Below are 16,785 nucleotides of genomic sequence, written 5' to 3' on the forward strand. Positions count from 1 at the left end.
TAACCTGAAGCAGTCATTCACTTCTCTCCCCACCAGCGCCAATTGACCTATTTGACATTATTTTCTGTTAATATGTTGACCTAGTTCCATGCTATCCCACTTTCGTGTCCGCTCCCACACACTAGGGGATCTGAACATGCTCTATCTCGGAAACGTGGTGTGTTTACACATTTTTTGTGTGCTCTAGGCTTCAGTATCGTTCAGGTAACAGCCACAGATGCCGATACAGGTGTGAACCAACAGCTGAGCTACCGAATCAAGGGAGGCGCCCAGGATAAGTTTACCATTGACCCTCCCAGTGGAGTTATCACGGTGGCCAATGGAGTAACGATAGATCGAGAAGAAAAGGGCTCTTACACACTAGTAGTGATTGCGATGGACCAAGGAACTCCGCCATTGTTGGCGAGCGCCACTGTGAATATCATAGTAGACGATGTCAACGACTGCCCTCCCGAGTTTGTTATCCCGGTGCAGGCGATTAGCATCAGTGAATCGGTCACAGTCGGGACCATCATAGCCAACCTTACAGCCATCGACCGTGACCTCCGGCCTCGACTGGAGTATTACATCATCGAGATCGTTGCAAAGGACGACGCTGACAAGGTGTTGGAGGAGCAACAGAGAGCTTTTGACATCAATTTTCAAACAGGTAAAGTGTACACACAAACGAAAACGTACACCGACTCCAAACGCCCTCTGAGCCATTACTTTGCCTGGAGTTGCAGTGCGTTGACATTCTTGAGGGAGTACAGAGAAGGTTCACCAGATTGATTCCTGGGATGGCAGGACTTTCATATGAAGAAAGACTCGATAGGCTCGGCTTGTACTCGCTGGAATTTAGAAGATTGAGGGGGGATCTCATAGAAACGTACAAAATTCTTAAGGGGTTGGACAGGCTAGATGCAGGAAGATTGTTCCCGATGTTGGGGAAGTCCAGAACAAGGGGTCACAGTTTAAGGATAAGGGGGAAGTCTTTTAGGACCGAGATGAGAACGTTTTTTTTCACACAGAGAGTGGTGAATCTGTGGAATTGTCTGCCACAGAAGGTAGTTGAGGCCAGTTAATTGGCTATATTTAAGAGGGAGTTAGGTGTGGCCCTTGTGGCTAAAGGGATCAGGGGATATGGAGAGAAGGCAGGTACGGGATACTGAGTTGGATGATCAGCCATGATCATATTGAATGGCGGTGCAGGCTCGAAGGGCCGAATGGCCTACTCCTGCACCTATTTTCTATGTTTCTATGTTGAGCTGGGATTGTTGTTTTTTTTGTTAATCAAAAATATTTATTCAAATATATACAATACAATAAAACCAAAACAGAACCCACCACCATAATATAAGACAAACAATAAAACTATTATACAACTATCTTCCACTTCTTGTCAAGGAGGCATTCAAACCCCGCGGTGCCCAGCAGTCCAGGAAATCCCCCAGGGTACCCGTGCACAACGCGTAGTCCCTCTCTAACACTACCCGGGCGCGGACGTAACCCCGGAAAAGGGGGGGGGGAGCTGGGATTGTTGGCGGGTGAAGTGAGGAAGGTCATTTGCTCTTAGTTCCCTGGACTTAGAGTCGTACACAGTGGAAACAGGCCCTTCAGCCCAACTTGCCCATGCCGACCAACCTGTCTCATCTGCACCTGCCTGCGTTTGGCCCATAACCCTCGAAAGCTGTCCTATCCATGTCCTGTACCTATCTCAATGTTTCTTAAACATTGTATTAGACACAAAATGCTGGAGTAACACAGCGGGTCAGGCAGCATCTCTGGAGAGAAGGAATGGGTGATGTTTCGGGTCGAGAGTCTCGACCCGAAACGTCACCCATTCCTTCTCTCCAGTTCTGCTGCCTGACCCGCTGAGTTACTCCAGGATTTTGTTTCTACCTTCGATTTAAATCAGCATCTGCAGTATTCTTTCCTTAAACATTGTATTAGTCCCTGCCTCAACTACTTCCTTTGGCAGCTCCTTCCATACACACACCATCCTCTGTGTGAAAAAGATACCCCTTGGGGTCCTATTAATTTTTTCCCCCCTCACCTTAACCCGATGTCCTCTGGTTCTTGATTTCCCTACTCTGGGCAAGAGACTCTGTGCATGTACCTGATTCATTGCTGTCATGACATCTAGAATGTGTAAACCGCTCAAAGCATCAAAGATGCTCCAGAGATTCTCCACGATGCTGCCTGACCTGCTGAGTTACTCCAGCACGTTATGTGCACAAAGCAGCACCACATCCTTTCGGCTGCATCATGCTTCTGAAACTTTATCTCCTGATTTAACTTCACCTTTTCTACTTTCATTGAAATATGAAAATATAATTCAATCAACAGTTTCTTTATCCACAGACAAATGAGTTTAGTTTTAGTTTCAGTCTGAAGAAGGATCTCGACCCGAAACGTCACCCATTCCTTCTCTCCTGAGATACTGCCTGACCTGCTGAGTTACTCCAGCATTTTGTGAATAAATACCTTCGATTTGTACCAGCATCTGCAGTTATTTTCTTATACTACTTAGTTTTAGTTAAGTTCAGAGATGCAGCGCGGAAATAGGCTCTTTGGCCCACCATGTCCGCACTGACCAGTGCTCTCCGAACACTAACTAGGGACAATTTTTTATAATTATACCAAGCCAATTAACCTACAAACCTGTATGTCTTTGGGGTGTGGGAGGAAACCGAAGAGAACCCACGCAGGTCACGGGGAGAACGTACAAACTCCATACTGACAGCACCAGGAGTCAGGATCAAACCCGGGACTCTGGCGCTGTAAGGCCGCAACTCTACCGCTATTTCACCGAGAGAAGAAAATACCTAACTCCCTGATCCTCCATCACCATGCAATCGGGTGCCTGATCTGGGCATCGCCTGGCTCCCATAGAATCCCAAACCCCTTGGTTCTCTCAGTATCTAAAGATCTGTTGATTGGTGTTTTAAGTATACCCTGTGACAAAGCATTCACAGCCATCTGAATATCACTGATGCAGGTCCCCTGAGTAAAATAATTCCTCCCCTTCCCAACTGAGGACCACCTCATTCTGAGACACAGAGTCTGAATCTCGAGCTGAGTGCAGATAGTTTTAAATAGAGATACAGAATGGAACAGGCCCTTCAGCCCACTGGCTTCACACCAACGAATGACCATCTGTGCACACTAGTTCTATGTTATCCCACTTTCTCATCTGCTCCCGATGGGACAATTTACAAAGACCACTTAACCTACAAACCCTCCCGCAAAGAGTGGGTCGCCCTGAACCGGCTCCGCACAGGGGTCGGCCGGTTCAACGCCAACATGCATCGTTGGGGGTTGCGTCCATCAGCAGCCTGTGTGTGTGTGGAGCAGACCAGCAAACAGCGCAGCACGTCATGTCCGACTGCACTGTCCTCCGTCCCCCTGGTGGAGGGGTAGACCTCACGGCCCTCGACAACAGCACATTGCACTGGCTACAGCGCCTGGAGGGCGTTACATAACCCCTGCTGCCTCAAACGCAAGAAAGAGAAGAAGAAATACAAACCCGCACGTCTTTAGAAAGTTGACGAAACCAGAGCACCCGGAGGAAAACCACGCAGTCACAGGGAGAGCGTACAGACTCCACACAGACAGCACCCAAGGTCAGGATCGAACCCGGGTCTCTGGCGCTGCGAGGCAGTGGCACTACCTGCTGCACGGGCTTCATTGTTGGTGGGGAAGGAGCTATTTAAACGGGGTCCACAGGGGCCCTTCATTAAACATAGAAGAGCACTTTAATCTAGGAAGTTGATCATCCATCACAATGATCAGACTCCCTTCTGAGGAAGGAAAGAAAATGTCTTAATGTGCGCAATATTTAAAGAATTGTAAAAGTGCTGTGGAAAACGTTGACTACCCTCGCTGATGTACTTGTTTCTTTCCCTCTAGGTGCTGTGTTTGCAAGAAGGCCTTTGAATCGGGAGCGGGTAGCGACTTATGAACTCACGATATCAGTTCACGACAATGCCAGTGAAGTGATCACTCACTCTGTCAGTGTGCCCAATGGTAAGGTTTTCAGATTCATTGCAAGTATTTAAGATTCAACAATGCATTTATTTACAGAGGGTGGCACAGCGGTAGAGTTGCTGCCTCACAGCGCTTACAGCGCCAGAGACCCGGGTTTGATCCTGACTACGGGTGCTGTCTATACGGAGTTTGCACGTTCTCCCCATGACCTGCGTGGATTTTCTCCGAGGTCTTCGGTTTCCTCCCACACTCCAAAGACCTACAGGTTTGTAGGTTGATTGGCTTGGTTTAAATGTAAATTATCCCTAGTGTGTGTGTTGGATAAGTGTTAGTGTGCGAGGATCACTGGTCGGCGTGGACTTGGTGGGCCGAAGGGGCTGTATCTCGAAACTAAACTGAACTAAAACTAAACACTACAATCAATCTGGAACAAGGGTCCTGACCCAAAATGTCACCTATCTGGATTCTCCAGAGATGCTGCCTGACCCGCTGAGTTACTCCAGCACTTTGATGTATTTCCTTGACCTGTTTCAGCGAAGCTTACTGTGAATGTCCTGGATGTGAATGATAACCCTCCGCGATTCAGACCGTTCGGGGTGAGGATTTTCACGGAGAGGATTCTGGAGGGGGCAACGGCAGGGACCACACTCCTCTCTGTGTCTGCCGTGGATCCCGATAAAGGCCCCAACGGCCAGATCAGCTACGAGCTCCTGAACCTTCCACCCGGGGACTACATCAGACTGGAGGATCCGGCTGCAGGTGAGAAAGGCAGGCCAATGAGCCACCATATCAACTCGACCTGAACTACTATCTACCTATCGGGGACCCTCGGACTATCTTTGATCGGACTATACTGGCTTTACCTTGCACTAAACGTTATTCCCTCATCATGTATCTATGCACTGCGAATGGCTCGATTGTAATGGGGGAAAAAAACTGCAGATGCTGGTTTAAATCGAAGGTAGTCACAAAATGCTGGAGTAACTCAGCGGGTCAGGCAGCATCTCGGGGGAGAAGGAATCGGTAAAGTTTCGGGTCCAGACTCTTCAGACCCAAAACGTCACCCATTCCTTCGCTCCAAGATGCTGCCCGACCCGCTGAGTTACTCCAGCGTTTTGTGTCTAGGCTCGATTGTAATCACGTGTTGTTTCTCCACTGGCTGGTTAGCACGCAGTAGAAGCTTTTCACCGTAACTCTGTACACGCGGCAATAAACTACACTGCACTAGACTTTCAACAACTATTTGAGGGAAGGGTGTTCAGGAATGCCACAGCTTCCCAATCAGCTCAGAGTTGCCTGGCGATAAACCCAAGCTTCATGTCTCCCAGGGGTGAGAGCTTCTCTCTGGTTATCCTATTAAACCCTCTTATCATACAATACAATACAACAATATATCCTTATTGTCATTGTACAGGGGTACAACGAGATTGGGAATGCGCCTCCCATACGATGCAATAAATTAATTAGCTAGTCAGTATAAATTTATACAACCCAGTGAAACAAAATTAGAAACAGTTTTAAAACAGTATAGAGTTCAAGTAGGTCTGTGCCGGTTCACTGTGCCAACATCTCAAACATCTCTGTTAATTCATCTGTTAACATTGCCACGCCTGAGGTATTTCATTCTCTGCAGCCTGCCATGGTAATTCCACACAAACATCTTCACTTTGATTTCATCCTGAGTGATCTGCCCTGCAGCTGTTCCCAGAGCAGTCTATCATACCATTGCCAGAACTGAAAACCCTGCTCTGATGTTGGAACGAAACTGATCATCGAGGCTAATATCCTATTATTATTTTTTAACGGCACTCGAATCCCAAATCTCCTGGATACTTCACATTGAGCTTCTTGACATTTGGAAAAAAAAAATCACAATTATTATTTTTCTTGGTCAAAGTAAAGGGCAGCTCTTTGCCTTCCACTGAGTTTTATTTCCCCCAGTTTGCCTGCTGATTTAATCCATAAGCATCCTGGGTGTTCCTGACGAGTTTGAGTTTCGTTTATTGTAGTTTATTGATCACTCACTGCACCTGATGCCTTGTTGCACGGTGGTGCAGCGGTAGAGTTGCTGCCTTACAGCAAATGCAACGCCGGAGACCCGGGTTGGATCCCGACTCAGGGTGCTGTCTGTACGGAGTTTGTACGTTCTCCCCGTGACCTGCGTGGGTTTTCTCCGAGATCTTTGGTTTCCTCCCACACTCCAAAGACGTGCAGGTTGATAGGTTAATTGGCTTGGTAAATGTAAAAATTGTCCCTAGTGTGTGTAGGATAGTGTTAATATGCGGGGATCGCTGGTCAGCGTGGACTTGGTGGGCCGAAGGGCCTGTTTCCACGCTGTATCTCTGAACTGAACTACTAGAAGGTATAACACTCTTGAGTCAATAAGCATTTGCAAAGGTCCCAGTGTCTGAATGTCATTATGTACAGTACACCAGCACAATGGCAACATCAGATAGGGATTAATACAACTTCTTCTTGCATTTGAGGCAGCAGAAGTTATGAAGCTGCTTCTGCTTCTGTTGTCTCTGTTTGTTGTCGTTCGAGTGACTGAGTTCAGTTGACAGGGCTCACCACGGGGAGGTCGACAACGTGAGCCCCCGGATTAATACATTACCGAGCAGATGTCCTTGGAGTGATTATTGCCAACAATCACGCCTGTCTCATCTCGTCTGTCTTTCCTCAGGAAAAATAGTTGCAAGTAGAACGGTGGATTATGAAGAGGTCCAGTGGCTGAATTTCACAGTCCGTGCAGTCGATCACGGATCGCCAGCTCGATTTGTTGAGGTTCCTGTTTACCTACAGATCCAGGACGTCAATGATAACAACCCCGTCTTTGTGCAAGCCTCGTATCAGGTAACTGTTGCTCATGCTCCTCGCAGTGAACAGTGAATGGCTGCAGAATACTAACCCTGCGATTATAGTGTAGGAAAATAACTGCAGATGCTGGTTCAAATTGAAGGTAGACACAAAATGCTGGAGTAACTCAGCGGGTCAGGGAGCATCTCAGGAGAGAAGGAACGGGTGACGTTTCGGGTCGAAACCCTTCTTCAGACTAATGTCAGGGGAGGGGGGGGCGGGACACAGATAGGATGTAGTTGGAGACTGGAAGACAGTGGGAGAACTGGGAAGGGGGAGGGGAAAGAGAGGGACAGAGGAACTATGTGAAGTTGGAGAAGTCATTGTTCATACCACTGGGCTGCAAGCTGCCCAAGCGAAATATGAGATGGTGTTCCTCCAATTTGCGGTGGGCCTCACTCTGACAATGGAGGAGGCCCAGGACAGAAAGGTCAGACTGGGAGTGGGAGGGGGAGTTGAAGTGCTGAGCCACCGGGAGATCAGGTTGGTTAAGGCGGACTGAGCGAAGGTGTTGAGCGAAACGATCGCCGAGCCTGCGTTTGGTCTCGCCGATGTAGAGAAGTTGACATCTGGAACAGAGGATACAATAGATGAGGTTGAACCTGAGACTTTCATGAGTAAGGCTAGATGAAGCAGGTAGAGTGGCACACACAACCCTAGACCCTGTCACTGTTGAAAAGGGTCGTAACACAACCTTTACCTCAAATCTTCTTGCCCTCTTCGACCCACAACCCTCAAGAGCGTTTTATGCCAAGAATTTCAATCGCATTCCTGAATAAACTCAGTGGCTGTTCACCCATTGTCCAGAGGTTCAAAATCCTCTGAGTAAAGGAGGTTCTGCTCATCCTAGGACAACCCTGTACCCTAAAACAACTGATTACTGACTCACCAGCCAGTGAAACAGCCTTTAGGCACCCAGCCTGTGTGAAGGCCGTAACCGTATTGTGTTGGCTCATGGCAAGAGTCGTTCTCTTGACCGCACTGACCAGGATGTAGATCATCTCCACCACTGTGAGATTCCCTCAGCCATGGCTGTTGGAAGGTCTCTGTGATCCAACCCCGCGAGTGGAACACAAAGTGCTGGAGTATCTCACAGGTCAGCAGCATCTCCGGAGAACATGGACAGGGGATATGCTTTGGGTCAGGACCTTCCTCAGAATCTGTCCTTCAGAAATGCTGCCTGTGGAAAGGACCTGACCCACAATGTGTGGTCTGAAGAAGGGTCCCGACCCGAAACGTCACCCATCCCTGTTCTCCAGAGATACTGCCTGACCCGCTGACATACTCCAGCACTTTGAGCCTTTAAAAAAAATCTTGTGTTCTAGCATCTGCAGTTCCTTGTAGCTCTGCATACCCAGAGACGGTGACCTTGGGCTTGTATGTAAATTATCCAGCATCTCTACGGACAGTGGTTTCCATGGAGGTTAGAGAGGAAACTCCTTCCTGGTCTTTATATCATCCAGTCACACCCTTGCAGTTATCTGCTGCGGTCTTGTCTCGTTCTGACTTGGAATCATTCCTTCCCCTTGTGGAAATTCTCTGTGGAATTCTCTGCCTCAGAAGGCAGTGGAGGCCAATTCTCTGAATGCATTCAAGAGAGAGCTGGATAGAGCTCTTAAGGATATCGGAGTCAGGGGGTATGGGGAGAAGGCAGGAACGGGGTACTGATTGAGAATGATCAGCCATGATCACATTGAATGGTGGTGCTGGCTCGAAGGGCCGAATGGCCTAATCCCGCACCTGTTGCCTATTGTCTATTGAACCGTGTGTTTTGTTTGCTGAGACAGAAGCCAGTGTTTGAGGACGTGTCCCTGGGCACGGTGATTCTCCAGGTTCGCGCCGTGGATGCAGATAACGGCCGATTCTCCCAGATTCAATACAACCTTGTGGATGGTGAGGGCCGGTTTGGAATCAACCCTCAAACGGTAAGATGGATGATAATTCCCCCCCCCCCGCTCAATAATCACCCAGAGTAAATAAGCAACTTGTAACGATGGACAGGCAACCCTGAAAGGAGTCTCATTAAAGAGTCTTTCACAATATCCTCCGGGGTGAGTGAACAGCACTGGCTTGGTCGGACTTTACTGCCCACCCCTCGTTGCCCTTGAGAAGGCAGGACCTTCACGATCTGCCGCAGAAGGTGGTCCCTCGGTGCAGTATCTCCTAGTCTGGGTGCTTTCCTCTGGCTGGTTTAGTTTAGTTTAGTTTAGAGATACAGCGCTGAAACAGACCCTTCGGCTCACCGACCAGCGATCCCCACATACGAACACTACCCTACACACACAAGGGATAATTGACAATTTTACCAAGCCAATTAACCTGCAAACCTGGGAGGAAAACGGAGCTCCCAGTGAAAACCCGCGTAGTCACAGGGAGAACATACAACCTTCGTACAGACAGCACCCGCAGTCAGGATGGAACCAGGGTCTCTGGCGCTGTTTGGCAGCAACTCTACCGCTGCGCCACCATGCCACCCTTTATGATGAAATCGTGTACCACGGTACACGAGACAATAATAAACCTAAACCTAGACTGGTTCTTGCAGTGGTGCATTTTGCCATATGGGGAAGATTCAGGAATCTAGACCTGTGTTCTCCAACGTTGAGAAGAATTAGAGGAGTTTTAATTGAAACCTACAAAGTTCTTTCAAGGACTGATAGATTAGTTACATAATCCTCTGGCTGAGGAGTCTAGAACTGAGGGCCATAGTCCGACAATCTAGGGCACGCCATTCAGGATAGAGTTTAGTTTAGTTTAGTTTAGAGATACAGCGCGGAAACAGGCCCTTCAGCCCACCATGTCCATACCGACCAGCGATCCCCGCGCACGAACACTATCCTACACACACTAGCGACAATTTACATTTATACCAAGCCAATTAACCAACAAACCTGTACGTCTTTGAAGTGTGAGTGGGAACCGAAGACCTCGGAGAAAACCCATGGGGTCACAGGGAGAATGTGCAAACTCCGTACAGACAGCACCCGTAGTCAGGATCGAACCCGGGTCTCTGGCGCTGTAAGGCAGTAGCTCTACCGCTGCGTCACCGTGCCGCCCAATGGGAGACAGGGAGAAATCTTTTTGTTCAGACAGAGGTGAATCTTTGGAATTCTCTACCAAGGAGGGCTGTGCAGACTTGATTGTTGACTTCAAGCAGTAGGGTGATTGATCTGTAAAGTCACGCTGAGATGGAAGCAGAGCTGGGGACTGAATGAATGGGGAGCACGCACCAGGGGCTCTTTGTCTGCTGCTGCTGCTGTTCCTGTTTCTCGTGTCTTATGTTCCTACACCTGGATTTATGATACAAAGACGTGTTCAAATTCCCCAAGGGGTGTTGGAGAATTTAAATCATTTAATCACATAAATCTGGAATAAAAACCTGCTGTTAGTATTGATCACCACAAAACACCAGAGTGTCGTAAAAAAAACATCTGGATTACTTATGTACCTTAAGGTAGAAAACCTGCACATGTACCAATCCAGACCCACACTCAGTATGTGAACTAAACCGCTAGCTTTCTGTAAATGGATCATATCAGGGAAATTCAGGAAAATTGATAAATGGTGCCTTAATTAAAAGAAACGTTGATAGGATTTGGAGCAATGTTTGAAGTGTGAAGTTGAGTGCATGTGAGTACAGTTGCCACAATGTTAAATGTGCTCTTTTCGTACCAATTAAAGGGCGATATTTATATTCTGTCTGCACTTGACCGGGAGAAAAAAGACCACTACACGCTGACAGCCGTTGCCAAGGACAACCCAGGCGACATTCCAAGTAATCGCAGAGAGAACGCTGTGCAGGTAACTCCCTCGTCTACTCTCGTGTGCTGGCAAATGCTTCAAGATCACGGTACTTTCACAGGAGTTCATTAGAGAAATATATCGATTCCACTACAGTGCTCTGAATTCTCTGGAATTGTCACACTGGGGACTTGGAACTTGGAACTTGGTCCAGTCCCATAGAACTTGGGACAGGACCAGGTCCTTCAGCCCACAATTTCAAGATAAACGGATCCATTTTCTACCTGCACATGATCCCATTCCTTCCATTCCCTGCATACCCATGTACCTAGCAATATCAATACACTAAAACTCTCGTTTGTTTGTTCCTAAACTACAGCCAAAACGGTACACGATAGCGCGACGATTTTAGGCCCACCTTCCTCACCGTCGTCCCTTTGGTGCTAATGGAAGAAGTTTCATTGAAATCGGTGTTATATTTCTAAAGTTATTCACATTTTTAAATTTAAATCTATCTCCAAGGAGGGAGGGGGGATGGAGGGGGAGGAGGGAGTATAAGCGGGGTTGAGGGGAATGGAGTGGGGGGAGGGGAAGGGGTGGGGAGAGGAGGGGATGGAGGGGGAGGGGGGGAGGAGAGGGTGCTGCACCAATGCAGGAGAGGTTTGGGCCCAACGGGTCCACTTGGTCAAATGTCTACCTAAAAGCCTCTTAAAGCCCATTGTTGTATCTGCTTCCATGATCACACGATCAATGTGATCAGCCACGATTACATTGAATGGCGGTGCTGGCTCGAAGGGCCGAATGGCCTCCTCCTGCACCTATTGGCCATTGTCCACTACCACCCCCGACTGTCCATTTATGCACCCAATGTTGGGAATGTTCTTTATGCAAAAAAACTTCTCCCTTAATCTTTGTCCCTTTCAACTTAAAGCACTGCCCTCTAGTCTTTGACATTTCCACTTTGAGAAAAAGATTTTTTTTTTTTTTTTCGATTTAGAGATACAGCGTGGAAACAGGCCCTTCGGCCCACCGAGTCCGCGCCGCCCAGCGATCCCCGCACATTAACACTATCCTACACACACTAGGGACAATTTTTACATTTACCCAGTCAATTAACCTACATACCTGTACGTCTTTGGAGTGTGGGAGGAAACCGAAGATCTCGGAGAAAACCCACGCAGGTCACGGGGAGAATGTACAAACTCCGTACAGACGGCGCCCATAGTCAGGATCGAACCTGAGTCTCCGGCGCTGCATTCGCTGTAAGGCAGCAACTCTACCGCTGCGCCACCGTGCCGCCCTTTATGACTGTCCGTCCTATCTGTGCCTCTAATAATTTCATATACTTCTACCAGGTTGCCCCCTCAACCTCTGACGTTCCGGAGAAAACAATTCAAGTTTGTGTGAGCTCTCCTTATAGCTAATACCCCCTAATCCATGCAGCATTCTGGTAAACATGTCCACAACATGACAAATATCATCTCTAGGCCTCTATCATCTCTAATATCATCTCTAGGGCCCTCTTCTCAGGGAAGAGCTTTGTCTTGGGGGGGGGGGGGGGGGGGGGGGGGGGGGGAGCAGGAGACATGAACCAGAGTAATTCTGTCACTGAAAGGATTCACATTGGAGTTCCTGAACTGGGGTTGTGTTCTTCGAAGTTTAGAAAAATTGCAGGTTTTAATTGAAGTTCTGAAGATGAACCAAGAATTTTGTGGGGCCGTTACTAAGAGCCCAGAAGAAAATGAGGTTTTTTGTTCAGTTTTAGTTTAGAGATACAACACAGGAACAGGCCCATCGGCCCATCGAGTCCACGCCAACCGGTGATCCCTGTACACTAACACTATCCTACACACTAGAGAGAATTTACAATTAAACCAAGCCAATTAACCTACAAACCTGTACGTCTTTGGAGTGTGGGTGGAAACCGGAGATCCTGGAGAAAACCCACGCGGGGTCCCAGGAAGAACGTACAGTGTAAACTCTGTACAGACAGCACCCGTAGTCAGGATCGAACCCGGGTCTCTGGCGCTGTTAGGCAGTGGCTCTACCGCTGCACCAATAGAAGAAATCTATTCGCTCAGACAGTGGTGAATCTTTGAACCCTACCGCTGTGCCACTGTGCCGCTCTAAGCTTATAATAACTAATATAATCTTACAATTACAGCCATGGGCAATGCTAAGAAAGCTTTTTGACACCGAGGCGAGTGGGAACCTAGTAAGGTCACACATTTGCCCAATGTTTCAACGTGGTTGTAGGTGAAGTGTATAAAACCTTACATGAGGCGGAGGAGAGAGTCGGGAAGTGAGAGGGCAGGAGGTTCTGTGTGAGATGGAGAGCAATGGTAGGTGGAGGAGAGACAAGGATGGGGAGAAATGGAGAGGTCAGAAGGAGTAGGAGTAGAATGAGACCATTCGGCCCATCAAGTCTACCCCACCATTCAATCATGGCTGATCTATCTCTCCCTCCTAACCCCATTCTACTGCTCTGCCCCATAACCTCTGACGCCTACACTGATCAAGAATCTATCTGTCTCTGCCTTAAACATATCCACTGATGGAGGTGTGGGGGAGGAGTTAGTGTTGGTGTGGAGGAGGGGTTCATCTCACTTTCGGGCTTAACCGGGCTGTCGATCCAACAAATTACAAAGCAAATGGCAAAAAACAAAGGTCATCTTCTCTCTTTATTTGATTTAACGTGCTGATTCTGTGATTGAGTCACGTTTCTGAGAAATGAAAGAGGATGTGGTGACTTTCATAATGTGTCAAAGCTTTGGCCAATTACGTAGGACTTCATACCCGCTTCTAGGTTGATTGGCAGAGGTACTTCCACAGGGCAGCAATCACTTGTTGCTCTGCCCTGCATTTTCACCCATTTAAATCCATGGGAAATATCCTGGGGATCCGTTCCCAGGGATGTTTTAGTTTTGTTTAGAGGTGCAGCGCGGAAACAGGCCCTTCGGCCCACCGAGTCCATGCCGAACACCGATCCCAGCACATTGACACTATCCTGCACACACTAGGGACAATTCACATTTATACCAAGCCAATTAACCTACAAACCTGTACGACTTTGGAGTGTTGGAGGAAATCGAAGATCTCGGAGAAAACCCACGTGGTCACGGGGAGAACGTACAAACTATGTACAGACAGCACCCGGAGTCGGGATGGAACCCTGTAATGCAGCAACTCTACCGCTGCACCACCCAATAGAGATGATGTTACTACATCTTCCTCCTTGACCTTCGTTTCTTGTTTATGTTTGTGAGTTCATGCCTAAACTCTCAGAGAAGGAAAATGAACACAATTTGGCCTGAACTAGATTTTGATCTAGAGGATTGGGAATTTTAACCCCTCCCTTCTCCTTGTCCTCCTCCTTTAACTCTTCTCACCTTCCTGAACTCTCCCAGCAGCCCACCCTGCCTTTCCTTCAGCTCCTCCCTCACCTTTAGACTTTAGTGATGCAGCATTTGAAATAGCCCCATCAGCCCACCGAGTCCACGCCAACCAGCGATCACTGCCACTCTCCTACACAATAGTGACAATTTATCATTTTGACCGAAGGCAATTAACCTACAAACCCGCACATCTTTGGAGTGCGGGAGGAAACCGGAGCACCCGGAGAAAGCCCACGCGGTCACGGGGAGAACGTACAAACTCCATACAGACAGCACCCGTAGTCAGGATCAAACCCGGGTCTCTGGCGCCGTAAGGCAGCAACTCTACCCACTACGCCACCCTGCCACCCCTCACCTACCCATTCACTTACAACCCACTCCCATTCCCCATTTTCTATGAAGTATTTCCGCATGGCTTTGAGCCTGTATATTTGACACTGTTTAGACTTCATCTGTGGCTTCTCACTGGAGTTGTCCATTCTTCAGATCCGAACATGTCCCATTTGCCTTTTGGGTTGGAGTTGCGGTGGAGCTTCTGAATATCCAACCAGCGCTGCACGGGTGGTGCAGCGGCAACGTTGCAGCGCCAGAGACCCGGGTTCGATCCTGACTATGGGTGCTGTCTGTACGGAGTTTGTACGTTCTCCCCGTGACCTGTGTGGGTTTTCTCCGGGCGCTCCGGTTTCCTCCCACACTCCAAAGACGTACAGGTCTGTAAGTTAATTGGCTTGGTATAATGTAAAATTGTCCCTAGTGTGTGTGGGAGAGTGCTAGTGTACGGGATGATCGCTGGTCGGCGTGGACTCAGTGGGCCGAAGGACCTGCTTCCATGCTGTGTCTCTAAACTAAACTAAACTAGGCAGTGGTCATGGGTGGATAGGCGCTCTGGTCGTCATGGCAACCCTGCCCTGGCCTTTGACTCTCCCCATTCCCACAGGGCATGTCCAGAGCCATCTGCAAACCACTCAGAACAATGAGCACAGCCCACAGGGACAAATTGAATTGAAGTTGATTGAATTCATCTTCCTTCCTACAGATGGTGGATGATTAGCATTCTCTCTAGTATGTTCTGAAGTAGCTAAGGAGGTCAACATTGGATGGGTGGATGCTTTGGGATGTGATACATCTCCTATGTTGTTATCGCTGGGCTTCCAACTGCTTCCAAAATATCATGTTCCCAACGCTGCCCCAAACACGTCTCTACTGAGCTGTCAGAGTCCAGACATAGTCATAGAGTGGTACAGCAGGAAACAGGCCCTTCGACCCACAAAGTCACTGATTTACACTGAGATGAATGAATCAATGAATGAATGAATGAATGAATACTTTACTTTATTGTCACATGTGACAAGTCAGAGTGAAATGCAAAGAGTCACCACATAATAGGAAGGACGTTGGGGGTATGGGGGAGAAGGCAGGAACAGGGTACTAATTGGGAATGATCAGCCATGATCACATTGAATGGTGGTGCTGGCTCGAAGGGCTGAATGGCCTACTCCTGCACCTATTGTCTAGTGTCCTTCGGCCCACAATGCTGAACATGATGCCAATACCGACTAATACCATCTACCTGTACGTGATCCATATCCCTGTGACAGTCCAACCACAGCCGAGACGCATGGTTTAATTTAGTCATTATTCCCTGCTACAGGTGCTGGTAACCGTCCTGGATGTTAACGACTATCGGCCCAAGTTCTCAAAGAATGTGTTCAGCACCAGTGTGTACGAGAATGAGCCGGGGGGGGCCTCGGTGGTCACCATGACGGCAACGGACCTGGACGAAGGGGAAAATGCGGAGTTACAGTACAGCATCCAGGGAGCTGGAGCAGGTAGGTTCAGCAGTTAACTCCTCCAGAAAACACTTCAATTGCACATCATCTCATTCATAGTTGGAGCTCTTACTTTGCGCGTCTTTCAGGGACTGTATGAATGAGTGCCCAGCTAACCACTTTTATTCTTCAGCTGGGAGAGCTGCTGGCACGGTCCACGTTCAATGTCCAGTCCTAACGGCCCTTGGAAAGCTGACTGTGTGGGAGTCAGCCACCTTCTTTTGCCGGGTAGAGTTTCCAAGACTTTTACTTGATGCCATTGAAAGAGCAACCAATGGATTTCAAGTCAAGAGATGTGTATCGCGGAGGGGAATCTGTAGATGGTCTTCCCATGGGCCATGGAAGCCCTCATTTTTCTACTTTATTGACATCATTAAAATAAACTCTTCCCAAACCCAAGCCCAGGGCAAATCAGAGCATTATCTTACAGTTCTGAGTGAGTGGGAAATGTTTCGGTTTTGGTGGAAGGGGTCTCTCTCTCTCTCTCTCTTGCTCTCTTCTCTCTCTCTCTCTCTCTCTTGCTCTCACTCTCTCTCCCTCTCTCTCTCCCTCTCCCCTCTCCCCCTCTCCTCCCCTCTCTCTCTCTCTCTCTCTCTCTCTCTCTCTCTCTCTCTCTCTCTCTCTCTCTCTCTCTCTCTCTCTCTCTCTCTCTCTCTCTCTCTCTCTCTCTCTCTCTCTCTCTCTCTCTCCCCCTCTCCTCTCTCTCTCTCTCTCTCTCTCTCTCTCTCTCTCTCTCTCTCTCTCTCTCTCTCTCTCTCTCTCTCTCCCCCCCCCTCTCCTCTCTCCCTCTCCCCTCTCTCCCTATCCCTCTCCCCCTCTCTCCCTATCCCCCTTCACTCACTACACCTGGACAAAGTTATGAATACAAAAATCTGTAGTAACTCAGCGGGTCAGGCAGCATCTCTGGAGAAAAGAAATCGGTGACGTTTCTGGTGGAACCCTTCTTCAGACTGAATCCAAGTTTGAATTTCATCAGAACAACTTGGCTTCAGACC

At 48.3% G+C, this 16,785-nt stretch overlaps 1 protein-coding gene across 1 annotated transcript in view; it reads left to right on the forward strand.

Moving 5' to 3' along the window:
• The window catches only part of cdh23 (cadherin-related 23), a 694,191-nt gene that overhangs the window by 642,210 nt on the left and 35,196 nt on the right, over positions 1 to 16,785 (forward strand). The window contains exons 46-52 of the mRNA XM_078428607.1: positions 188 to 649; positions 3,892 to 4,008; positions 4,504 to 4,728; positions 6,653 to 6,822; positions 8,613 to 8,750; positions 10,507 to 10,626; positions 15,613 to 15,794. Of these exons, the coding sequence (XP_078284733.1) occupies positions 188 to 649; positions 3,892 to 4,008; positions 4,504 to 4,728; positions 6,653 to 6,822; positions 8,613 to 8,750; positions 10,507 to 10,626; positions 15,613 to 15,794 (1,414 nt within the window). The remainder of the gene's footprint in view (positions 1 to 187; positions 650 to 3,891; positions 4,009 to 4,503; positions 4,729 to 6,652; positions 6,823 to 8,612; positions 8,751 to 10,506; positions 10,627 to 15,612; positions 15,795 to 16,785) is intronic.

This window comes from Rhinoraja longicauda, chromosome 35 (assembly GCF_053455715.1).
Source record: "Rhinoraja longicauda isolate Sanriku21f chromosome 35, sRhiLon1.1, whole genome shotgun sequence".
NCBI classification, from domain to species: Eukaryota; Metazoa; Chordata; class Chondrichthyes; order Rajiformes; family Arhynchobatidae; genus Rhinoraja; species Rhinoraja longicauda.